Here is a 27,299-nt window from a genome sequence, read left to right on the forward strand (position 1 = left end):
GGGATGACATATTTATGCAATCAGATACCTCTCCTTACTTGAGGATAGTCACAATTGCAATATCTCATTAATACTCTGGAATGTCCTTCTCTTACCTGACATGGGAGAGGTTGTGAATTTGTAAGTGACATTCCTCTGTGCTGAGTTCTAGAACTTCAGCAGGGATACAGTTTGTTCCTGAGCTCTTTTTTACTTCTTGGTGGTGAGGGTTGGACCGGATATTTTGCTGTTCAGTAGAGTTGAGGGCCCTCTCATCCAGGACACAGTCTTGATTGAGGAGTTCTTTGAAAGGCCTCTTCAAATAGTCACTGACTGCCTCATTGTCCTGCACAAGTTTCCCTCCAGTTATGACTGTCAGGGAGGTGGCGTCTTGGGATTTGGGCCAGAGTTGATTTTGATGGCACTGAAGAATCCCAGCATGACATAGTTATCACTAAGTGCCAGATATCATAGCAACACCCTGATCCAGAGACTGGCACTTGTTTCAGTAATCCATCATCTGAGCAAAAGACTACAAAGATGCCCACATCACCTCTGCCTTGACAATTGCTGACAACTGTTGGACTGCTTAATCTGCTCTCTAATTTTCTTCAGCCTGATGTGCAAACAGAAATGTTGCCACAAGAAAATTGAAGTTGTAAGTCTCAAGGACCCCACTGAGAGAGCTCTTCTATGGCATGCCTCATAGACAGTCTGGTGACCACCAACTAGCAGAAACTATACTTTCCACAGCATTTGGACCATCCTGAATTCTATCATAATTAGCACCTTTGAAGAGACTCTTAGCCATTCTTCTGGAAAACACTCCAATTGGTTTGATGAGAATGGCCAGGAGATTCAGAAGCAACTTTACCACAAGTGCAAGATGTCCTTCATTAGAGAACTCCACTGAATCTCAAGGTTAACAATCCTACAGATACCTGAAGAGTGAGGTCCAACAGATAACCTACGGTCTAAAGAATAGATGGTGGATGGATAATCTGTAAATGTTACGTAATTTGTCTCAAATAGTGGGATCTTTGCACCCAGAGCCTCAGAAAACATACTGCCAGTGGCAGGTGGAAGACTTTTGTTTGTGTTTGTACACAAGGAAGAGTTTGTGGTAAACAAAATTAAATATGGGGCCAAGTTTCTGACAAAAAAAAATGATATAATACTGATTAGAGTTTCAAAGGCAACTAGATATGTAGATTTGAGGAAGTATTGAAACAATGAGCAGTCAGAAGGATCAGTTCATGGTGTCCAGTCCAATTTTGAGTACTTCTCAACTTTGAAGTGTAAGATCTCTGCCAGGATAACAATATTCTTCAAGTGCAGAAATAATTCAGTGTGAACAAACCATTTTATGTTCCTTTATGGCTCAAGACAATGACGGCCAATGACCATCCTATGCACAGACCACATAATGTAATTGGCAAAATACATCTTTAGTCCTTGAAACTGTACAATTCCTCCTTGGAAATGTGCTTCACCAATCGATCTTGACCCCCATGGCAAATGTGTTTCTCACAAACACAGTATCTTCAGTTAAGCACTGCATGTTTCCATATGTTGAAATATTAACTCACAACTCTAATATAACTTACCATTGGTTTCATTACATAGTTTACTATTCATAAAACTTGTGCAGTTGGTCAAGGAGTATAGTGTATAGAACTCTTTGACAGTACTAAGTGAGGCAGGGGCTTGCATGATTTAAGAACATAAGAATATTTGAGCAGGAGTAAGCCACTTAACCTCCAGAGCCAGCACCATCATTTAACAAGATCGTTTATGATCATTTACTTCAACACCATTTTCCTGCCTGATCTCCATATTCATTGATTCCTTTAATATCCAAGAATTATCAGTCCTTATTTAGAATTCAGTCAGTGACAGAGCCTCCACAGCACTCCAGGGTAGAGAATTCCAGATTCACCGTGCTGAGTGAAGAAAGTTCTTTGTATTTCAACCCTCAGAGCTCCTACCCCTTATTTTGAACTTGTGACCGTCTAGTTATAGACTCCTTAGCCAGGGGACACATCCTCCCCACATCTATCCTGTCACACTCTCAAAGACTTTTGTACATTTTAATGTGTACACCTCTCATTCTTCTAAATCCTAGAGAAAAGAGAGCGAGCTGCCTCATTTTCTCCTCATTAAACAGTCCTGCCATCGCAGCAGGTTGTTTGCTGTATTCTCTCCAGAGTGAGTGCAAGTTGTTTTGGGAATGGTGCATGGTGCTCCACGTGTGGTGTCACTAAGGTCCTCTATAATTGTAGTAGGACATCCTTACCTTGAACTTAAATCCTTTAGCAATTTAGGCCAATGTACCATTCACCTTCCTAATTCCATCAAAGTATGTTAGTTTTGAGTGACTTACATACAAAGACACCCAGGTCATTTTGAATGTCAACATTTCCCAGTCTCTCACTGTTTAAAAAGTACTCAGCTTTTCAGTGTTATTTTACCAAAATGGATAACCTCAGATTTGTCAACACTGTATTCCTTCTGCCATATAGTTATCCACTCACTCAGCTTGTTTATATCCTCCAGAAGTTTCCTTTCATCATCATTACCAGTCACATTCCTCATTAGTTTTATGTGTCCAGCAAATATGGAAATGTCACATTTGGTCTCCTCAGTTGCGACACGAGCACTGATCCCTGCAGTACCTGAGGCCTCTACTGCTGTAACAAGTAACAAGTGGTATCCCACTAGTCACAGCCTGCCAACCTGAGAAAGACCTATTAATTCCTATTCTTGATTTTCTGTCTTTTAACCAGCTGTTGATCCACATAAACTCTTACAGCAGAGAAACAGGCCCTTCAGCCCACAAAGCCCTTGCCAACCATCGTACTTATCCATGTTAGCCCCATTTACCCACATTCTCCCAGTACTCCCATTTACTGGTTGGAATTTTTTGTTGAACACCACTGAAATTCACTTGGTGTATATCAGCAAACTGAGTTAATACTTATCTGTCAGATTGGTGAGCAGCTAACTTCCACATTAGAACATTAATACAATAAATAACTAGAATTAATTTGCTGTTTTCTTGTGGTGTTTATGAGAATTAACACTGCAGTGAGCATTTTATTTAAGTTACCTTTCTAGGTTCTCTTTGATAAAACGATAACACTAGCCAATGTTGTGAATCCTGCTCCATTGACACAGCCAAACAGCACTAGAAATAAGAGAGAATAGCACCGTTGTGGTTGCTTTAAAGTTTTAAGCCATATTTTTCACCATATCATTGTCCTTTTCCTGGATAAAAGGCACATAGACAAGCAAGTGGAAAATTGCTTTGCTGGCAGATTCCAGGTCTCTTTGGTATGTCTCTTCCATCTGTTAAAATTAATGACCTTCATATTTTTTCCCCAAACATGTAATCGTACTTTCCACGTTTGATTACTCTCCTAAATCCTTCTGAATATTCTAAACTACATTCTGTAGACCATTGCATGGCTGATTTTTATGATGGCTGCAAATATAGTGAACCTATAACTGGTTTCAGCATCTGGAATGTGTGGCTTAACAATGTCATACATTTAAAATGTCAACTTTTCTCAAAGCGAAAAAACTGCATATGCTGAAAATTTGAAATAAAAGCTGAAAGTGTGAGAGATACTCAGTAGATCAGGCAGCATCTGTGGAGAGAGAAGCAGGATTAACATTGCAGATCAGTAGCCTTTAATCAGGATCAAAAGAGTGAGAAACCAAACATGTTTTAAATTACAACGATGGGGAGGGATTGAGAGAGCAGTAGAACAAGAAAATATTTTAATTAGCTGCTCAGTGTATTGGACTGCCATGAGAGGCAAATGTTCTTCATATGTTTCGTTCTCTGTCTCATACTCACATGGTTATTAACCAATCTGTGCTGAGGGTAGATAAGAACACAAGAAAATAGTAGGCCACCTAGCCCCTCAAGTTTGCCCTGCCATTCAATATGATCATGACTGATCTACCACAGAACTCAACTCCCAGTTCCCTGTAGCCCTGAGTTTCCTATCTTTCGAAAATGTATCTACCTCCTTTTTAAACGTCTCCAGTAATCTAGTCTTCACAACCCCAAGGGATTAAGAATTTCAGGGATTCACCAACAAAGTAAATGCCTGTGATAGGGTAGATACTAAGAGAATCCAGATGACTCAAAGGCTGTTGGTGCTGTCTCAAGGGATAGTAAATTGTTATTTATCATTGCTGATCTATCGAGAGGAGTTGTAAGTGGAAGGTGATTAATAAGGAGAGGGGAGAGGGATAAAACAGTGCTGGAACTATGAGATGTACTACCCAGCTGCTATAAAAGAGGATACCTGTAAATACTCAGTAAGTCAGGTAGTATCTATGGAGAGAGGGTTGCAAGCTGTCTAGTTAGAACATAAGAAAATAGGAGCACAAGCATTTGATCCGTAGCCTTCTATTGATATTGGTATTGGTAATGGTATTGGTTTATTATTGTCACTTGTACAGAGGTACAGTGAGAAGCTTGTCTTACAAACCGATCGTACGGGTCAATTCATTACACAGTGCAGTTACATTAAGTTAGTACAGAGTGCATTGATGTAGTACAGGTAAAAACAGTAACAGTACAGAGTAAAGTGTCACAGCTACAGAGAAAGTGCAGTGCAATAAGGTGCAAGGTCACAACAAGGTAGATCGTGAGGTCATAGTCCATCTCATTGTATAAGGGAACTGTTCAATAGTCTTATCACAATGGGGTAGAAGCTGTCCTTAAGTCTGGTGGTATGTGCCCTCAGGCTCTCGTATCTTCTACCCGATGGAGGAGGAGAGAAGAGAGAATGTCCTGGGTGGGTGGGGTCTTTGATTATGCTGGCTGCTACACCAAGACAGCGAGAGGTAAAGACAGAGTCCAAGGAGGGGAGGCTGGTGTCCGTAATGCGCTGGGCTGTGTCCACAACTCTCTGCAGTTTCTTGCGGTTCTGGGCAGAGCAGTTGCTGTACCAAGCCATGATGCATCCAGATAGGATGCTTTCTATGCCTTGGTGATTCAAGTGCTTGTCTCGATGAAACGGGTGATCATGGCTGATCTGCCCAAGCTTCAATTCCTCTCCTGTGTGAGTTCCCCATAATGGTGCACTATACCAATAATTTTGGTGTCATTGGCAAACCTACTGATCATGCCACATACATTCTCATTCAAATCATTGATACATATGACAAATAACAAAGGACCTAGCACCAGTCCCTGTGGGACACCACTGGTCACAGGCCTCCAATCTGAAAAACGCCCGTCCACTACCACCCTCTGACTCCTACCAAGCCAATTTTGTCTTCAGTTTGCCAGCTCACCCTGGATCCCATGTGCTCTAATCTCCTGGACCAGCCTACCATGCAGGACCTTGTCAAAGGCCTTGTTAAAGTCCATGAAGACAATCTCTACTCACCTGCCCTTGTCAAACCTCTTGGTCACCTCTTCAAAAAACTCAATCAAACTTGTGAGACACAATTTCCCTTTGGCAAAAGCCATACTGACTATCCATAATCAATCCTTGACTCTCCAAATGCAAATAAATCTTGTCCTTCAGAATCCCTTCCAATAACTTTCCCACCATTGATGTAAGGCTCACTGGCTTATCACTGCTGCCCTTCTTAAATAAAAGCACAACATTAGCCATTCTCTACTTTTCTGGTACCTCACCTGTGGCTAACAAAGTTTTTCTATAGTTGTTACAATCAGAGCTTCCATCAATCACAGCACAGTAGACGAAAGTGGTCTTTAGTTTCTAAATGGTGTCAAGGTGAGTTACAGGGAACAAACTTGCATTTATTTCCACATTTTTTCATGTCCTCTGCATATTCCAAGACTTTCAACAACCAATATTGTATATTTTGAACTGTGGTTACTACTACAGTTTTCCACAAGTTTTCAGACAGAAACAAGGTAAGTGTTCAGATAATGTTAAGCAGTAAACGACATACCTGTCTAATGTGCTAAGATATCTGACCAAAATTTAATTTCACAACCTTCCACTTCAGAGGTGAGTGTGCCAGGGCATGGATCAAAATCCAAAATGGATAGAAATGGTATATAAGATAAGACAAGAGATCTTTATTAGTCACATGTACATCAAAACACAGTGAAATGCATCTTTGCGTAGAGTGTTCTGGGGGCAGCCCGCAAGTGTCTCCATGCTTCCAGCGCCAACATAGCATACCCACAACCCCTAACCTTTACGTCTTTGGAATGTGGGAGGATAGAAATGGTATATTTCTCTTTAATTACAAAAAAAATCAAATCAAATCTTACCAATGGTTTTGTAGAAAAGTGCACACTGTCCAGTGCTGTGTGGAGTCATATGGACTGGAGAATTATCTGGTTTGAATTATTCCTTTTGCATTTGGTACATCTGTGCAGAAATGACAGTAAAGAAATTTTACAGTCAACCCTTGCCAATCAAGTGCAGAGGAAAAGCAGGAGTTCTAATTTATTATCAGAAGATGTATTTTTTAATACATCCAATAAAACCATTTATGGAGGTTTTGTTGTAGTGTGTGAGAAATATTGAGCTGAGTCAAACTCCCAAAAATTTTGATGTCATGACAGTGGTTAAAAAGCAAGCATCTGGTTCAGGAACTGAGTCATGGCTGACTCTACTATACAAAGTAGCTGCGAAAACGCATCAGTAACAGTACAATAAACCGAAGGAGTCAGAAGGAATAAGAAGCATAAGAAATAGAAGCAGGAATAAGCTAATTGGCCCCTCAAGCTTTCTCTGCCATTCAATAAGATCATCACAATAAATCCAGTCTTGGAAGCAGATTAGTCTTGTAGATATTATAATGAGATGGCCTGCCTTCATTTAATAGCCATCCTGTTTCAAAGACAGCTAGTTAGTTTCCTGGGCCCCATAGTGTATCTTGGAGTGAGAACATGTTGTTCTCTTTGTCATCCATGTACGTGTACATATTTTTGACCCTGATTGGACAGGAGAATCACGTGATGTACCTGCTTTGCAGCAATGTAATTGTGTTTTAGGCTATTTGTTAAGATATTGTAGGTCTCAGAAAACTCAACGGCTTAATGGAGGCAGGAGGGCTGAATCCACATAAGATGTCTGTCTTATGGCACTGTGTGTTCCTATGTTTGACCAGGAGCTGTAACTGTCCTGTGTTTGACCAGGAGCTGTATCCATCCTATGTTTGACCAGGAGCCATATCCATCCTATGTTCGACCAGGAGCCGTATCTGTCCCATGTTTGACCAGGAGCCATATCCGTCCTATGTTTGACCAGGAGCCATATCCGTCCTATGTTTGACCAGGAGCCGTATCCATCCCATGTTTGACCAGGAATCATCCATTCTGGGTTTGACAGGATGGATACTGTTCCTGAATGTTTCCTCCATGACCAACAAAACGCCCAGTAAGTGGCTCCTTTATGTTCCGCCCTGCGATCTGTCTGCTTAGTGACACCTCACCACTGAACCTACACACTCCTGACACTATCAGACAAAGTCTGTCACCCCACTCAATCCACACTTCTCTGCCCCTGCCCCTCACACACTGACCATCCCCGACCACCATCAGACCCCGGCACCCTCTGTAGATTCTACCCCACATCCCACACCACCAAATGCTGTAAGAGCACTCATAATCTCCCTCAGTTCCCCACCAAACATCACCAGAGCCCCTGGCAACCATTAAGTCTTCTCTCCCTCCCTTTGTGGGATCCCTTTCCAAACCATCATCGGACCACTCCAAACACCACTGCACACATTACCACCACCTCCACCAGAGTCCTCAACATCGACCACCATCAGAGCCTCCCCACCACCACTATACGACCCCCTCTGACCATTGGCTCCCTTCTATGGCTGCCACTTTCAGGACCCAAGTTGCTGCTAATACCTCAACCTTCTCACATAAACTTCTGCCCTGCGGAGCAAGCTGGTTGAAGGAAAGCTCTCGACAGAATTAAATGTGAAGGAGCCCTGCGTTTAGATACTGCTGGACATTTGAAAAACCTGTTCTGCCTGATTTCCTGACCTCAGGACTACACTTCCCCTCCCCCACCATTCAGAGTTCACCTCTTGGTAGACACCAGGCTCTTGTTTCAGATACCCACCACTTGCTCAGTACTGCTTAGATAAGGGCCTGTGGTTCCTCATTTCAGTTTTCCAGGAGTTGCAGATTGTGGTTGAGTTTATTCTCAGCTTTGCACATTTCAGCTTTTATGAAGCTTATTTCAACACTGTGAGATGGTTGCTCAGTTCCACTCATACCAGCCTGACCACTACCTCTGCCAGGCCTGATTTACTTTCTTAAGGAAGGAGGCCATTCAGCCCATCAGGTTCATGCCAGCTTCTAGCAGATCAATCCTATTACCCAGCCCCCCACCTTCTTAATGCCTTATAACCTATACTCTCTCGCAACAACTCCCCTTTGTTTTTTTTTGGTCATAATTAATTCTACTGGTCCTGTGCCACATGGAGCCAGTCTCCAACTTCCCTTCACTGTTCCAGTCAGTCAACCACTCTGCACCCATTTGCAGTCTTGGAACTGTATCAAGGGTGCAGCCTCTGACACATTGCAAAACAGCCCCTGGTCACAGCCTGTGATAGCACCAGGGAAGCCATGTTAGGGAGGGCTGCTTGCTTTCAGCTCGTTTTTAACAACAGTGCCGCTGACTTTTCTTGCAAGACATAGCAATGTTTCATGTGCTTCTCTGATATATGGCCGGCTCACGGATAGTTTATTGGAAGTTTGGTCGGCACTGAATTAACTGAGCTGTCCGGAAAGGCAGAGGCACCGCATGCCCTGGATTACAAAGAGAATAGTTGACTAGTGCTCAGCTGGTCACCAGACAATGATCTCACTGGTGATTGAGGACATGTACGTTTAGACAGTAGTGGTTGAGGGACCAATCAAGTACATGATGCTGGATGCATTTGAGCATTTTCAGCTTTGTTGTCATTAATCTAAGTGGACAGTGTTCCATCACACTCATGATTTGTACTCTGGGTGCCCTTAGTACATAGATCACTGAAAGTTAACATGCAGATAGAGCAAGCAATCAGGATGGCAAATGGTATTTTATTGAAAGAAGATTTGAGTACAAGAGTACATTGTGAATAAGTAAAAACTTATTGCGTTTATTTGGGGCCTGGTGAGACCACACTTGGAATATTATACTGCAAATGGAAACATATAAAATCATGTGGGCCTAATGCAAGAATGATGTTTTCACCCAGACCATAGAAAATCTTTGGAATTCTCTACCCAAGAGGTCTGTGCAGGCTGTCACAGAGAATATTCAAGGTGAAAACTGGTAGGTTTTTAGATACTAAGGGAGTCATGGCATATGGGTTTAATGCAGAAAAATGGTCCTGAGATAAGATAAGATATCTTTATTAGTCATATGTACATCAAAACACACAGTGAAGTGCATCTTTTGCGTAGAGTGTTCTGGGGGGCAGCCTGCAAGTGTCGCCATGCTTCCAACACCAACATAGCATGCCCACAACTTCCTAACCCGTACATCTTTGGAACGTGGGGGGAAACCAGAGCACTCGGAGGAAACCCATGCAGACACGGGGAGAATGTACAAACTCCTTACAGACAGCAGCCAGAATTGAACCTGGGTCACTGGCGCTGTAAAGCATTAGCAGATCAGCCAAATTGTTATAGAGTGGTGTTGCAGATTTACTCCTGTTTCTATTATGTTTTATGTTCTGTGACGTTGACAAGGCTGGTCCAATGGTGTTTTCTTTCATTTATCATCCCTGTTGGGAAACTCAGTGAAGATATACCATTGAATGCTCTTTACTCATTGACAGAGATGGTCATTGCTTGCCAGTTGTTTGGTGTGAATGTTATTTGCCATTTATCATTCGAAGTCCATATGGCAAACACATCTTGCTGCATGTGGGCATGGATGGCTTCATTATCTGAGGAACTATGAATGATGTTGGGCCCTATACAATCATCAGTAAAAGCTAATCCTTTGAGTTTGTTCTTTCATCTCCAGCCACAAAACATTATGGCAGCTGGCTCAGTGGTAGTACCACTGCATACTGCTGTCCTCGTTACATTCTTCAGTGATATACCGCAAAGAGGAGTGTATGTTCACTCAAATTAAAATTTATTCCTTATCTCTCATTGGCTTGGGAAGGTAATGTGAATGATCTGGGTCAGTTGCAGCCAGTGAAGCTAATATGAAGTCCGTTATGAGATGAGGATAATGCTGTCAAGACAGAATTAATTGCTCATCCCCAATTGCTGTTGGGAAGGAGCTGGTAAATTATCTGCTAGAACCGCTTCAATCCTCCAGGCGAAGGTATCCTCACAGTCCTCTTGGAGAGGGAGTTCCAGGATGTAGACCCAGTGATGGTGAAGGAATGACAATATATTTCCAAGTCTAGATGCTTCATGGTTACTCTTTGCATTAGTTCAATTATAACTGATTACAACACGGTTAAAAAGCAAGGTTGTTGGTGTTGGTCTCCCATTACTCACATCCAGAATGTGTAAGGATGGCAAGTATGCTTCCTTAGGGGACATTAGTGTGCCAATTGGATGTTCATGGTTAATATTTATTTATCGATACCACCTTGGCATTTCTACATTATATTGAAATACTCAGGTGAGAATTTTAAATTTGAGCCATTGTGGAATGGGAACCAAATTTAACAGATTCCTGATGAAGGGTCTTGGGACAAAATGTCGACTGTTTATTTCCCTCCATGGATGCTGCCTGACCTGCTGAATTCCTCCAGCACTTTTTTGTGTATTGCTCCAGATTCCAGCAGCTGCAGAATTTTTTGTGTCACCAAAGTAACTGGTAATCCCTTTGTAATAATTTATGAAAAAACTCTTAAGAATGATGTTTAATTCACAAGGTGTAACAGCATCTGAAGTCCCACGATTCAGTTTCAGAAGAATGTCCAGCATAGGCTTATTGAGGTCTGGGGAGCAAGCATATTTTTATTAGGATTTTTTGAGTAAAGAGTAGATATCTATGTGTTTGTCCACTAAAACTATGCTGGATGTTCTTCTAAACTGGTAAATTGTTCAGTCCTAGGAACTTGAAGCTCTCAACTCTCTCAGCCTCAGCGCCATTGATGTAAACAGGAGCATGTGCACTGCCCCCCTTCCTGAAGTCAATGACCAGCTCTTTTGTTTTGCTGACATTGAGGGAAAGGTTGTTGTCATGACACCATGTCACTAAGCTCTCGATCTCCTTCCTTTACTCTGACTCATCATTATTTGAGATTCGGCCTACTACATTGGTATCATCCACAAACTTGTAGATGGAGTTAGAGCAGAATCTGGTCATGCATTCGTGAGGGGGTAGAGTGGGGCCTGAGGGCACAGCCTTGTGGGGCAGCAGTGTTGAGGATAATCGTGGTGGAGGAACTGAATCATGGAACTTACAATGTTGTTTTACTTTGTCAGTTAAACTTCATTCATAAGAGTCCTTTCATTTTCCTGGACTTTATAGAGTGAAGATCACTTCTATTTGAGTGGGTACTCCATGAAGTGAGGTTGGGGAAACTCAGCATGGTTGCCCAAGAGAATAATGTCACAGTATTTCTTGTTGGAGTTATGTAATAAAATCTCTTGCCACACTGTCCCACTCCTGCCTATCTGCCATTCATGGGCAAGACTGTACCAAATAGACCCCATTATTTAAAGCAGAAGATTCTGTACAGAATCACACATAAAGCCAAAGGTTCACCAGATTTTGTGCACAATGCTTAGTACACCATCTGCAGTAGAATATCATTCATCCATGGGTTTGCATGGACACTTGACTTAATGTCTTAAAGCTCAAATTAATTACTCAACCTTACAGTTGGGAATGTTCAAGGTTGCTCTACTTTGCTTCAGAGAGCACTGCTAGACAGGGCAGAGGTTTAAAGTAATCAACTAAATAAGCAGGAGGAGCAGGGACGTCAGAGGAGATTTTAACTTTTTGCCATAAATTGGAATGATTTGAGTTACAAGTCCTAAACCAATAATGAGCATTGATTCAGTAGAATTTTTCAAAGGGAATTGAATAAATATTTGAAAGGGAAAAAAAAGTAGCTTTATGGAACAAGAGCCATCAAGTGGAAGCTCTTTCAAAGGATCAGCAAAGATGAGATGGACTGAGTATCAACAGATGATGCTGGAAATACTGAAAACAGCATTCCTGAGTGTTCCCAATTCTGATGCAGGGTCTCGACCTGAAACATCAACCATTCCTCTGCTTCCACAGATGCTGCTTGACGCATTGACTTCCTCCAGCAGTTTGTTTTTGCTGCATTTTCCAGCATCTGCAGTCTCTTGTGTCTCCATTCCTGAGTGTTGGCAGCCAGACTTCAAAAGGAACCTTCAATGCCATTGACCTATGAAGATATGGATCTACAAATGAACAGAAAGAAAAAGACTTGCTCTGGGTTTCCATGCTGGACCAGGGAGTGCTTGGTGTTGGCCCTGAAATAAGGCCCACCTTGATGAACACAGAAATGCAGAAAGCAGTACGATACACCCTAGAAGCTCGGCTGACATCGTGAGGGTATTGAGTTATTTAACCTGATCTCTCACTGTTTATGGCATTAAATCTCCTTGTCGAAATGTTACTGACTTTCAACTGGAAGCCTGAATGTTACATCGTGGTGGACAAACACAGTGAAGTTGTGGGTTTCAATGATTGATTTGATTTCAGCTTAAAACTTAAGTGACATTCCATACCAAAGTAAGTGCTGCCTTTTCAGATGAGGTTAAACTAAGCTACTTATGTTTAATGGTTTCATGCCTACCTTAAAGATAATAATCAGAGGTATAAGAGAATGCTGAACCTTATTTTGCTTTCTAGTGCAAGGATTCTTCATATGATGGGAGTATCACACATGAACATACAAATTAGAAGCAGGAATAGGCCATACAGCCCCTCAAACTTGCTCTGACATTTGATAGGATTATGACTGATCTGATTGTAACCTCAAGTCTGCTATCCTACTGTAACCTTTCAGCCCTTTGTCATAGAGTCATGGAAACAGGTCCTTCAGCCCACCAAGTCTGTGCTGACCATCAAACACCCATTTATACTGATTGTACACTAATCCCATTTTATTCTCCCCATATTTCCATCAACTCCTCCTGACTTGCCTGTATGCTAGGGACAATTTACATTGGCCAATTATCCTACCCACATATTTTTGGGATATTCAGGTAAACCAGAACACCAGGGAAAACCAATCACAGGGAGAATGTGCAAACTCCAGACTCTCAGAACCAGGGTAACTACAGTTCTGAGGCAGGAGCTCTACTAACCGTGTCACCAATGCTTCCACCTACCTGCGTCTTAAAAATATTCAAAGACTCTGTTTGCACCATGTTTTTCTAAAGACTCACAGTCCACTGGGAGAATAAATGTTTCTCCTCTTCTCTTTCTTATATAGGCAACCCCTTATTTTTCAATGAATCTCTATATTCTCCCATAAGACAGAACATGCTCTCCACATCAACGCTGTCAATACCTCCCAGGATCTGTCTCAAGTCCCCTATCACTCTTCTGAAGTCCAGCAGAATGAAGCTTAGCCTGTCCAATCGTTCCTCATAAAATGAACCACCCATTCCAGGTGTAAGTCTAGTAAACCTTCTCTAATTTTCTAATTATTTCACATTTCAATATTAATTCTCCACCTCCCTTTTTAGTCCTTGAATACCATTTATCATTAAGATAAGATAACTTTATTAGTCACATGTACAGTACATCGAAACACACAGTGAAATGCATCTTTTGCATAGAAGTGTTCTAGGGGCAGCCCACAAGTGTCACCATGCTTCCGGTCATGCCCACAATTTCCTAACCCCTATGTCTTTGAAATGTGGGAGGAAACTGGAGCACCTAGAAGAAACCCACGCAGACACGGGGAGAACGTACAAACTCCTTACAGACAGCGGCCGGAATTGAAACACATGTCCCAATTGTATTGCTCAGCTGGCTATTGTTCATGTAGAAGAATAGGCAGGGAGTAAAGTGCAGCTATTCTTCCATGGGGGTCATCACAGAAACGCCAGATCTGGTTGTCCCCTGGCATCTAAGTGCCTTGCACGTTATCCTGGAAGGTGATATCTTTCCTGGCAATGATCCCAGTGGAATGGTGACACATGCACTTATCCCCAATAGACTGTGTGTCCCACAAAGAGAAGACCTGCGTAATTCCCCCCTGTAATGTAAACCTCACAAGGTATTTTTGCATTAAAAAAGTGCACTTGATGACTGACATGTAATCCTTATTCCATCAGCAGCATTCCCGATTACAGGTCCTCCCCAGCTTACAAATGCCTGACCTATGTATAGCCCGTTCATATGAATAAGTGTTTGGAAGACCAGCGGGGTGGATTTGCTGGCTGCTGTGAGGCTGCAGACATCTTCTGCTGTGAGGGAACTTGGTTCATGGCCACATTTCCAACTTGCGAACTGTTCAGGTTGCAATCAGTTCACAGGAATGGAACCCTGCTGTAACCTGGGGACGACCTGTATAGGTAGCCAAACCAAAAAGGAAGCCAGCAACATTATTGACCTGTGAAGATATAGACCTACAAATCAGATCAATGAAAAGGACAGTATTTAAACTTTCATAATCGTCGGATGATACAAAGTGCTTTACAGCCAATTACTGTTGTGAAGTAGGAAATGTGTTGGCCAATTTATGTACAGCAAGATCCCACACACTGCACTGTGATAATGGTCAGATAATCTGTTTTTGTGTCTTTGATAGGGATCAAGAGAACTTTCTTGCTCTGCTAAAGCTGTGGGAAGCTTTTATGACTATCTCACCAAGACAAATACATCCTCAGTTTAATGCCTCTTTCTAAAGACTAAGCTCATCCACCAGCACTGAACTGGGATGCAAGCCTTGTGTCTGGGGTCAGGTCTCTGGAGTGAGACCTGAACTCATGGCCTGCAGACTTTTGGGCAACAATACTGGCACTCAGAAGCAAGTGTTATTAAAAAAAGAGTCAAATAGAAGCTGGTGATAATGCAAAATTTCTAATGCTCATACTGTACAACTTACAGTCACCAATAGTTTTTGCAAATGCTGTGTAATTGAGAAAAAGTTGCAGACACGCATTGCTTTTGTGCAATACGTATGTCAAGGAAAGTGGCATTTTCTTGACTCAACAGTGGCCTTGATAGACTGATGTCCTTTTAATGATTAATATAAAGTATTCCAAAGCTATAACAATATGTCTGTTTATTTTTCCAGACAATATTGGTATAGACAGCAGCAAGCAATTAACACTGTCTGTTTATTTTCATACCTTCTGCAAAACTTGGGTGTTAAATTTTTAATTGCCTGTGGCCGTGGGATAGAAGAAAAGTGCTAAGGCTAGGTTAAAGAGCAGCCAAACCTTGTTGCCATGCCAACAGGTGCAGCAGGCCGCCCACTAGCGTGTCAATGGCCATTATTGGAAGGAGTTTTTAAACATTTGCCTACCAGATCACAATGCAAATGGTCACACCTCTATTGTCTTTATATGGCCGGGGCATGCTGGGTAAAAGCACAAAGTGAATACACGAGAAGGCTCCATTGAAGAAATGCCTCGGACTCTTTTGGGGACTAAGCTGCTAATGGAGAGTAAAAATTTGAAGGATTTTGTTTCCCTGCTGCATTAACGCCTAAATGTGGCTGCGCTTGAGAGCTGCACAAGGATTTCAGACAGTGTGGAAATGCTGGAAGGCCAGGGCAGAGGAGGTGAACTGATTAAACTGTAACAACAGATAAAATTGAGTGATGATGTCATGTGTTTCCCAGCTGCTCGTGGCTGCGGGGGTTGAAAAGCTGAAAGAAACGTCTGCAAATTGCAGCTCTTTTAGCAGAGAGAAATTCCATGCTCTGGATCTGCAGAACCAGGTTGCATGTGGATTTTTTTTTCCCGCTCGTGAGTGTTAATTGTGTGTTCAAACATCTTTCTCTCTGTATACTTGTGCTGGCTGCTGTGTGCCAGTAGCAGTTTCCCATTTGGTTTTCAGAAAACATGTAAACAAAATTGTAGCTGATTGCTGGAGGAAATTAGGAGTGATCCAAATGAGAGAAGGGGCTTTTATGATTTAATATTTGTTAAGCTCAAGATTCAGTGAGTGGATGTGTGCCGTGCATCTCTTGTTAATGCTGTATTTGATTATTGCACCTAGAATTCTTATGACTGCAGAATTCAACATTGTTTACCAGCTGAGGTTTCCGGTCTATAAAGGGTGGCATTTTATCAAGAACCAGGGTTATCGTAATTAACAATGTAATCTTTAGTTCTGACAATCTTTGCGACTAAATGTTTATTCCATGAAGTGATTCTCTTTTAAGAGTGGTTTCCAAGTTTATATTAACATGGCAATTGTGTGATTAAAGGGAACAGGTCTGTACTTGCTACTTAACACTCCAAATCGCAGCCTACCTCTCTGACTGTTTACTCTCAATGTTTAAGGGCCATGCTACTACATTGTAGTGACACGGTAATGTAGCTATTTTTATTTTACCTCTTTGTGGCCCAGAAATGGTTTTGTGCTGGTAAAGATGTGATATCAGTTGATGTTTGGTGCGCCTGCAATCATTTCAGTCGTGATCCTACCACTCTAACCTTCACTGGGAGCTGAGGCCAAAGGAGGGATAAGCAGGGTCCAGTGGGGATGGGGTAGGGAGAGGTGGGATTCAGCCTTTGAGGATGCATAGTTTGGCATCAGTACATGGGGGAGATGGAGATCAAGCTCTCCATCATGGAGTTCAGCAGGTTGGCACTCAGCAGATTGTTGGGGAGGGGTGGTTGGGGCCAGGGTAATGAGGAGTTAGAAAATCAGAGGATGGGATGAGCATCTTCAGCCATTGGAGGATCGGAGCCAGAGGTGGGTTGGATGGTGAGCCAGGGGCCAATGAAATATTGGACAACTGGTACATTGAGAGCAGTTGGAGTGGTGGGGCGGTTTGTCATACCTTATGGGATGGAGGGGGATATCTGAAGGATGGTAGGTACCTGCCTTAAAAAGAGTCCTGGTTTGGCAAAGTACCATTAACACCTAGTCTAGGATTGACCACTGACAATCATTCTGAGGGCAATGTGATCTAATTTCACTCACAGTGTTTTAAAAGGAATGGTACATAGACAATTGTCCCCGGTCTCTGACACAGAATTTGTATCAGATCTACAAAGATTGACTCACACTGGAAATGGCCAGTCGAATTTTTGAAGTGATGCAAAACAACCCAGAACTGGACATTATCATGTTTTGCTCCTTAAAACATCCATTTTCAGTCATCTAACACTGAAATAAACAACACCATACAATCAAATTTCTGTCCAAAGGGTTTGTTTTTGGGCAGATGTTATGTAGTTACACCTAAGAAATTATATAGGAAGATTTGGGAATGGGATCCTCTTTCAAATTCAGGGAAAACATGTCTAAATCAGATAAATATTGTGAACTTTGCATGATCTTTCTCATAATTGCCTCATAGTTATATTGTCATGACCCTGTCGTACTGTTGAATAGCATATAGATCAAGGATTTGCATTCTACAGATGGCAATTAGCTATTTCGTTCTTCTGAAAATATCAGCAGTCTGGGAGGTGGAGCAGGGGCCACAGTTCAAGTCAAGTCAAGTTTATTGTCATATGCACAAGTATGGTGAGGTACAAGTTCAATGAAAAACTTGCTTGCAGTTTGAGTTTGAGAATAAGGGGTAGTAGGCTGTTAAGGACTGAGATGCAGAGAACTTTTTTTTACTCAAAGGGTGGTGAATCTTTAGATTTCTTTACATGAGTCCGCTGGGTAAGGTCAGCCATGGTGTTCATTAAAAGCAGAGATCTGGATTATATGGGAATCATGGAATAAGGGGATAGTTCAGGAAAGTGGTGCTGCGATTGAAGAACAGCCATGATCTTGAATGGTGGAGCTGGTTTGCAGGGCTAGATGGCCGCCCCCTGCTCCTATTTCTACTGCTTTTACATTGGAGGAGGACTGTAATCTCAGAGTGTTGCAGGTCTGGAGGAGTTTACGGTAAAAAGAACCATTTTCGGATCTAAAGAATTGAACAAGAAATATAAAATTGTGTGACTGGAGACAATAGAGGTGAGGCAGGTAAGAGGTGATGGATAAACAGGGCTTTGTTAAATATCATTATACAAAATATATGGATTATCTGAGGGATAAGTACTCACCGCCCCATTAATGTGACTGCTTTTGCTGGGTGAGTTCTGATTGGGACACCGTAAGTGTGCTCATTTCTACATATGCATTGGTGCTTCAGACAATAGACAGAGTGAAGTTAATTCTCCATTTTACAGACCACAGTGGCTGAATTCTTGCTGAGAAATTCGTCACCGGTCAGTACTGCTAGATATGCTACATAGTACTATGTTAGAACTGAATTTCAGAGATGGAGTATACTACCTAACTGCTGCTTGACAGCCCTGTACAGTCAATTGCAACAAACAATCTGCTGGAAGAACTCAGTGGGTAAAGCAACATCTCTGGGGGGGGGGCAAGAAGGAATTATCGACGTTTTGGGTTGAAACCCTGCATCAGGACTCTGCATGTTGTTTGTTGCTTCAGATGCTAGCATCTGCAGTCTCTTGTGTCTCCTGTAAAGACAATTAGTAAGTTGCTATGCTGGGCTTGAAGAGCTGTTTGTGTTGAATAAGCCTCCATGGAAAAAGTCCAGACAAATGTTTATTTTACATCAGAAGGAACATTTTGAAAATAAAAATGTACTGTACAATTATGCTCAACTTATTGGCAGGGTTGTGGACAGTGGGGAAGGTTGTCAAAGAATACCGTGGGATATAGATCAATTACAGGTATAGGCAAAGAAATGGCAGATGGGGTTTAATCCAGACAAGTGTGAGGTGTTGCATTTTGGGAGGTCAAATGTAAGAAGAAAGTACACAATAAATGCTAGGACCTTTAGTAACATTGATATATAGAGGGATCTTGGGGTGTAAGTCCATAGCTCCATGAAAGTGGCAGCACAAGTAGGTAGAGTGGTGAAGAAGGCATGGGGCATCAGTTGCCTTCATTGGTCAGTTGCGACACTGAGTATAAAAGTTGGGAAGTCATGTTGCAGCTACACAAGACTTTAGTTGGGCCATATTTGGAGGATTGTGTGCAGTCCTGGGTGACACTTTATAGCAAGGATGTGGAGGCTTTGCAGAGGGTTAAAAAGAGCTTCACCTAAATGTTGACTGGATTAGAGTGTATTAGCTATAAGGAGAATTTGGACTAACTTGGAGCATCGGTGACTGAGGGGGTGACCTGATCAAAGTATATCAATTATGAGAGGCATAGATGGGGTAGATATTCAGTCTTTTTCCCGGAGTGGAAATGTCAAATACTAGAGCACATAGCTTTAAGGTGAGAGGTGGAAAATGTAAAGGAGATTTGCACGGAAAGCTTTTTTACACAGAGAGTGGTAGGTGCCTGGAACGCACTGCCAGGGGAGGTGGAGGAAGCAGATACGATAGCAACATTTAAGAGGCCCTTGGACAGGCACATGAACAGACAGGGAATGGAGGAATATAGATCATGTGCAGGCAGATGGACTTAATTTAAGATAGCATCATGGTTGGCACTGACATCAAAGGCTGAAGGGTCTGTTCCTGTGCTGTACTGTTCTATGTGATTTTCCTGCTCACTTTAAAAATGAAAAAATAAAGTCCTAAAATCTTCTGCTCAAAGGCAAGACTGACTGAGCAAGAAACTTTGCCTCATGTAACACACCACTACTGATCACACAAACCTGTGTGATAACCTAGTGTTTAAAAAAAAATCATTTACAGTACAAAGTTGAGGCTGAGACCTGTGCAGACTAAGAACTGCAGTGCTGGAGATGTGAAACAAAAACTGAAAATAATGGAAACACTCAGCAGGTCTGGCAGCATCTGTGGCAAGGGAAACAGAATGAGCATTTCAGGTCAAAGAACTGTCTTTGATCTGAGAGGGTGCTAGCTGGGAGAACAGCTAGCTTGAAGATGACCAATTTGGCAGTAATTTTTGCAGAGTGAGGTCTGAGAATTGTAAGAGGGGCTAGAATAACGGTGATCTGCAACGCTGTGGTGAAGGTGAACTTAAAAGAGAAACCCTAACTTGTTAGCAGGAGCCAATAGAGATCTTTCCAGGTTAGGCTGCTGGCACAACTTAAGAACCACTGACAGAGAAAGTACAGCATACACAGTGTTCAGAGGTCATAACACAAACATTAGGGCTAATATTAATATACATGTAGTGGCTAATGCTTGTTAGGGTTGATACATAATGCTAGGGACACCTGAATATTACTTGATCCAATATGGTCTGGATACATTTTACACATCTACCTGGCAGGCCTGCCAGTATTCAGAAATGGGTACTTTTTGTTCACTTTCTACTCCTGAAAAGTAAGGTCTAATTTTTACCCCATTTCCCTTCACCATTGTCACAAATTATAAAATCCATGAGGATCTTCTGCAGTTGACAAATTCAATAGATCCCAGTCCACAGTGGAATAAATCTTCTGCTCAACACTTTATTGATGAGCACCCCATTTAGTTACATCTTTCAGTTGAAATGCTAAACCACAGAGTAATCTCCTTTCCTTAGATTGATGTTAATGATCCCATTCCTCTATTTCACCGGGCTTCAGGAACTTTTCCCTGTTGTCCTTGTGGTCAAAAGTTTAAATATTTATAGACATATATATTTCCATAAATCTGATAATTTAACGACCTACCATGAAGCTAGTTTATAGCTTTGTGTCTTTTTAGCACTTTAAAAATGAAGAATATGCATACATAGCCTCCCAAAGGCTCAATGTATTACACTGGATTTTCACAGACCAGGAAATTCCAGGCTCAATCATTGGTCTCTGCTGAATTGGCTGGCTCAACTTTGTATTGTTAGCTTCTTGCTCTTTCCCCCTACTGCTGAAACTCTAAAGCTTCAAGGCTTGGATTCAGTAATTCCTCATGCATGAATCACTCCATCGGTCAGAATACGACAGCCCATATCTTCAGCTCTGAACTTCCTTCATTTCTGCCCTTGCCTTGCCCTACACTATTTAAACATTTAAGTTCCATTATCCTTGCTTTTGGATTTCTTCAGTGTCCCAGTGTCCTTGCCCACTCTTCTTCATCAATTTCTTCACTCAATTTTCCCTAAACTACACCTCTAGAGTCCTGCTCTGTGGACTTCATAAATCCTTCTGTGTTTTTATCTGTTTTGTTACTATCCCAAACTCCCAAGAACCTTACTCACCAGCCATGGCTGGCCCTTAACCAATACATTGATCCATTTCTCTTTTGCTTACCATCCGGCATAGCTTCTCTGGTAGGATGGCATTAAGTTCCTCAGGAGAAGAAGAATTAGGCCCCCAATTTCAATTGTTACTTAGCCAAGAGTTGCTATATACTGGTTTCCCTACATTAGAAGAAGAGGCCAGAGCTAAACTCTGCTTTAATGCACTTAGATATTACATCCAGGTTTACATAAGAATTATCCATTTGCTTAAAGCTCTTAGGAGGATGCTAAGTTCCTGCAGAAATTAGATCCAGTATTGGTTACTGACTTTAGGGAAGGAAAGGGATGATAAGAAAATTATGGAGGAAAGAAAGATTTTTAATAAAGCTAAATACAATCATTAGTTCTGTAATATGGTGATCCTATCAACAATCATTAACAATTTTGCTTTGCTTCCTTTCAAAGGTAACAACTTAATAATATATTTATATTTGCAGTTTATCACAAGGATAGAAATTGAGGCCAGCATCATGAAAAAATTATTGTAGCAAATTATTTTTAGAAAATGAACTGAGTGCTTCTGAGACTCAGTGGAGCATCAAATTAATCTCAGTCCCCAAATATGAATAAATTATGCAAAACAGATACAATTTAATGATAGAAATCTGCCAAGAGCTCCAAGTCCCACGAGTGTTACAACTAATTGCATGAATTTGGACTTCAGTAAACTAGGCTTATTTGGTTTTCCATAAGCATTGCTGCAGAATTTTGCCCTGTTGAAAGTGGAATGTTGTTAAAGTTCCCAAGCTGGACAATACTGGAACATGGCAAGTTGAAGTGTGAAGTACCAAGAGAAGTGGGTACACAAATATTGATGAAGCTGTATTTATTATGAGAAGATGTAAATAAATGTGTTTTCTCCTAAAACAAACTTTCATTTTTTTCATTGCATAACAATTCATAAAAAGTTACTGAAGTGGATGCAGTCCTTATTTTAGTTTTGAGCAGTAGATCTCAGCCTCAAGGTATCAAACATGCAAAATGTTGCAGAGTAAATTAAAGCAAGTATTACAAAACATACTCCATATAGGCAATGCCACAGTTAAAGGGAAAAGAAAGATTTGCTTTTAAATAAAAGCTTTTATGAACTCAGGAGCTTACAGTTATAGTTAAACACCTTTGAATGCAGTGACTAATGATATACACTGCACAGTAAAATATCATCAACAGGAAATAACCAGGTTTTCTCCCTTTATTATGTTTGGTTGAGGGAGGAATGTTAGCCAGACATGTGAGACACACTGTTTTTACATGCTGGAGGATGTGTTCATTTCAAATTATCATTTGGCTGAGAAGGTAAAAGATAAAAAAATGCTTCTCCCCAGAGCTGAGATTAACAATTCCTTTAAATGTAAACAGTGACATCTCCCATGACCATCCTCACGGGTCATGGTTAACTCTGTGTCTAAAATAAAGTGTTTGAAGTGAGGGAATTGAACACATGTTTTATTTTGATGAACTGGCTTGCAGAGACATTAGAACCAGGTGTTGATAGGTAATGTAATTCTGGTTTGTTTTAAAATCCCTCTGAGACCTTGCTTAAAACCAACCACTTTTCCCAAGCTTTTAGTCACCCCAGGTCCTCTCCAGCTTACGAACGCCCGACTTATGTACAGCCCGTACATACGGACGGGCTATGGGTAAGCCTAGTAATTTCTAGGGTAGGGACATGTTCGGCACAGCTTTGTGGGCTGAAGGGCCTGAATTGTGCTGTAGTTGTTCTATGTTCTATGAGTGTCTGGGAGACGGGCGGGATGGATTTGCCGGCTGCTGCGGGGCTGCAGGCATCTTTTGCTGTGTGGGAACTCAGTTCGCAGCCACACTTCTGACGGACAGAATCCTGTCGTAACCTGGGGAGGACCTGTACTTATATAACAAAAATCAAAGAGAGTGAAATTTTGTTGATGTTAGACTAGGAACGTTATGGTATATTTACACGTAACAGTGGTCAGGAGTGACTATAGACTATTGCTGAATCAATGTTGTGTCAGAAAGTGTCTGATGGTCAATTGAATCTCTTGTCAGATTGTAATCTAAGGTCAAGGGTTTGTAATTGTTTTTGCATAACATTCAATGATTTTTTTACTTCTGCGGAGAAATAGCAAAACCTGGAAAGAGAGCTACCATTCACCTGGATACACAATACTCATTGCGTTATATTTTGTTGCTGTGGCACGCCTAAGTGAATCCTAAGTTTGGGCTCGCTAGACCAGTCAATGAGATTATGGCCAATCTTTTACTTTAGCACCACTTTCCTTTACTAACCTATATCCCTTGATTCATTAAATGTGCAAAAAATCTTTTCATTGCTGGCTTGAATATAGTTAGTGACTGAGGCTCCATAGCCCTCTTAGGGAGGAAATTCCAAAAACCCACTACCTTCTGGATGAAAGATTTTCCCCTCATTTTGATCCTGCATGGCTGACCCCTTATTTTGAGACCATGAAGCATATTAACGTAAACTTGCTTCCCTTACCTAAGAAAGAACAGAGTAGCATTGGAGGCAGTCCAAAAGAGATTCACCATGCTAATTCCCAAATGAGAGGGTTGCCTCCCTTAAGAGAGACGAAACAGGTTGGGTCTGCATTCTTTGGTGTTTAGATGAATGAGGGGTGATCTTATTGAAACATATAAGATTTTAAGGGGACTTGACGTGGTAGATGTCAAGATGTTTTCACTAGTGGGAGGGAATATATGTTCATGATAGGCGGTTGGTCAATTAAATGTTTTTTTATTTTAAAAATTTTATTTACAGCGTGGTAACAGGCCCTTCCGGCCCAATGAGTCCGTGCCGCCCATTTTTTAAACCCAAATTAACCTACCCCTACATCTTTGGAATGTGGGAGGAAACCGGAGCACCTGGAGGAAACCCACGCAGACATGGGGAGAACGTAAAAACTCCTTACATACAGCGACGGGAATCGAACCCTGATCGCTGGTGCTGTAATAGTGTTGCACTAACCGCTACACCACCATGCCGCCCCTAAAAAACCAAGGTATGAAGAAAATTCTTCTTGCAGAGTGTAGTGAATCTCTGGAATTTTCTATGCCGGAGAGTTGTGGGGACTAGGTTATTCAAAGTATTTGAAGTGCAGGTAGATAAATTTTTGAAAGATCAGGGGATTGAGGGCTTTGGGGAACTGACACAGAAGAGGAGTTGAGGCCTAGGGTACATCAGCTATGTTCATATTGAATGTTGGGGCAGGTTTGAGGGGCCATATGGCCTACTCCAGCTCCTATTTTCTTGTGTTCTTCTGTGTGTAGTTAATCAGCTTGAAGGTGTAATGAGCACTTCAAGATGTTTCTGGTGTCATCCATATAGTAACGAGAAGGCGTACAGGGGTGAGGTGGGTCAGCTGGTTGAGTAGTGTTGTAATAACAACATCAGGCAGGCAGGATAGACAAAGGAGAGTCAGTGGATGTTATTTACTTGGATTTTCAGAAGGCATTTGACAAGGTGCTGCACATGAGGCTGCTAAACAATATAGGAGCCCATGGTATTGCAGGAAAGGTACTAGTATGAATAGAAAATTGTTTGACTGGTGGAAAGCAAAGAGTGGGAATAAAGGGGGCCTTTTCTGGTTGGCTGCCAGTGACTAGTGGTGTTCCTCAGATGGCAGTGTTGGGTCCACCACTTTTCACGTTATACGTTAATGATCTGGATGATGGAATTGATGGCTTTGTGGATAAGTTTGTGGATGATGCAAAGGTAGGTGGAGGGGCAGGTACTGTTGAGGAAGCAGGAAATCTGTGGAAGGACTTGGCCCCAGAATGGGCAAAGAAGTCGCAGATGGAATACAGTATAGGGAAGTGTACGGTCATGCACTTTGGTAGAAGGAATAAAGGTGTAGACTATTTTCTAAACAGGGAAAGAATTCAGAAATCAGAGGTGCAAATGGACTTGGGAGACCTAGTGCAGGATTCCCTAAAGGTTAACTTGCAGGTTGAGTTGGTAGTAAGGAAGGCAGATGCAATGTTAGCATTCTTTTCGAGAGGACTAGAATATAAAAGCAAGGATATAATGCTGAAGCTTTATAAGATGTTGGTCAGACCACATTTGGAGTATTGCGAGCAGTTTTGGACCCCATATCTAGGGAAGGATGTGCTGGCGTTAGAGAGGATCTAGAGGAAGTTTATGAGAATGATCCCAGAAATGAAAGGGTTAATGCATCAGAAGCGTTTTATGGCTCTGGGCCTGTACTCGCTGGAGTTTAGAAGAATGAGGTGGGATCTCATTGAAACCTACCGAATACTGAAAAGCCTGGATAGAGTGGACGTGGAGAGGATGTTTCCAGTAATGGGAGAGTCTAGGACCCTAGGGCACAGCCTCAGAATAAAAGCATGTCCCTTTAAGACTGAGATGAGAAGGAATTTCTTTAGCCAGTGGGTAGTGAATCTGTGGAATTCATTGCCACAGACGGCTGTGGAGGCCAAGTCATTGGGTATACTTAAAGTGGAGGTTGATATGTTCTTGATTAGTAAGGTTGTCAAAGGTTACAGGGAGAAGGCAGGAGAATGGGGTTGAGAGGGAAAAATAAATCAGCCATGATCAAATGGAAGAGCAGTCTCGATGGGCTGAATGGCCTAATTCTGCTCCTGTGTCTTATCGTTTTATGGTCTTATGCTCAGCAAAACCAAGGAATTGGTTGTGGACTTTAGCAAGGGGAAGTCAGGTGAACATGCACCAGTCCTCATTGAAGGGTCTGTGGTGGAAAGGGTGAGCAGCTTCAAGTTCCTGGATGTCATCAGCTCGGGGGTCCTACCCTGGGCCCATCACGTAGATGTAACCACAAAGAAGGTGCACCAGCATCTCTAATTTCTTAAGAGAGTGTTGTCTATGCTGTGATTTGAGGCTGTAGTTTACAGCTGCAGGAGATACTTGATAACAACCTCCTTAGCAAAGCAGAGGAGCCTCACACATTGCTCCTTGGTCAGCTCAACGATCCTCTATGGATATGGCATCTTTTCAATTGCTGGCTTTCTCTTCCATGCAGCTTGTCCTACTGTGTAGTATCTTCCTTTTTGATCTCACTCATGCTCAGTTCCGGAATGCAACCCAACCAGACCGCCCATGTTTGGAGCCAGATAAATTAAAGTGGAAGCAGCAAAAACCATCAAACATCTCTCTGTGCACACCTGGAGCAAAATACTGCAGATGCAGGAAATCTGCACTAAAACAAACAGCAAATACTCAGCAGATCAGGCAGCATCTGAAGGAACAGAAAAGAGAGTTAAAGCTGCAGTTCAATGATTTTTCATCAGAAGTGGAACACTAAACCTGCTTCTCTTTTTACAGATTCTACCTGAGTAGAATGCAACTAGTCTACCTGACTAGCTGATACTTCCATCATGCAAAATTATTATTTCTAAAGAAAGTACCAGATGCAGTTGAATTGATTGAGCTGTCCAAAAAGTTGTCCAATTTATTCCATTCAGTGCTTGACCCTCATTTATATAATTTTCTGGCTACTTTAAGTTCAGCCTGCTTGCACTTTTAATGCAGGCGCTACCTTCTGCATCAAAATGAATCAAAGCATGAAACAAAAAGAGCACAACAGGATGGCTTTAGTTTAAAATTGTGGTCTCGAGACACACGCATTAGGTTTTAAGTTCATAATGCAGGCCAATAAAACAGTACACCGCTGAGACAGACATATGTTTCTCTTTAGCAGTAAGTGACTGGATAGTCGGTGAATCCACAGCATTGTGTGCTCGGAAAAATGTGCAGTCAATCCACAGTTGCCTGCTTCTGTAAAGTAAAAGCAGAAGGGCCATGCTCTGTGTGTCACAGAGTGAGTGAGCCTCAAAGTGTCACAGAAACCCACACACTGCTGAAAGGGGCCTCATAACATTCTCTGTTAACAACAGCAGCTTCACAAGTAAGCGTAAAAATCTCATGAGCCTATATTTTTCTCACAGCAGAGGCACAAGAGATTCTGCAGATGCTGGAATCTGGAGCAACACACACAAAGTGCTGGAGGAACGCAGCAGGTCAGGTAACATCTATGGAGGGAAATAAACAGTCGGCATTTCAGGTCG

General features: G+C 41.8%; 1 protein-coding gene across 9 annotated transcripts in view; it reads left to right on the forward strand.

Moving 5' to 3' along the window:
* The window catches only part of LOC127572737 (storkhead-box protein 2-like), a 240,739-nt gene that overhangs the window by 163,698 nt on the left and 49,742 nt on the right, over nucleotides 1–27,299 (forward strand). The window contains exon 2 of one of the 9 annotated variants that reach the window (XM_052020299.1): nucleotides 27,180–27,256. The exons of 6 other annotated variants lie outside the window; for them this stretch is intronic. Coding sequence is in view for 1 of the 3 variants with exons in the window: in XM_052020298.1 (XP_051876258.1) it covers nucleotides 15,669–15,693 (25 nt within the window). In the remaining 2 variants the exon portion in view is untranslated. Of the gene's footprint in view, nucleotides 1–15,641; nucleotides 15,694–27,179; nucleotides 27,257–27,299 lie in introns of those variants that run through there. 2 more of the 9 variants (XM_052020301.1, XM_052020298.1) reach the window with 2 other exon arrangements.

This window comes from Pristis pectinata, chromosome 7, assembly GCF_009764475.1.
Source record: "Pristis pectinata isolate sPriPec2 chromosome 7, sPriPec2.1.pri, whole genome shotgun sequence".
Lineage (NCBI taxonomy): Eukaryota > Metazoa > Chordata > Chondrichthyes > Rhinopristiformes > Pristidae > Pristis > Pristis pectinata.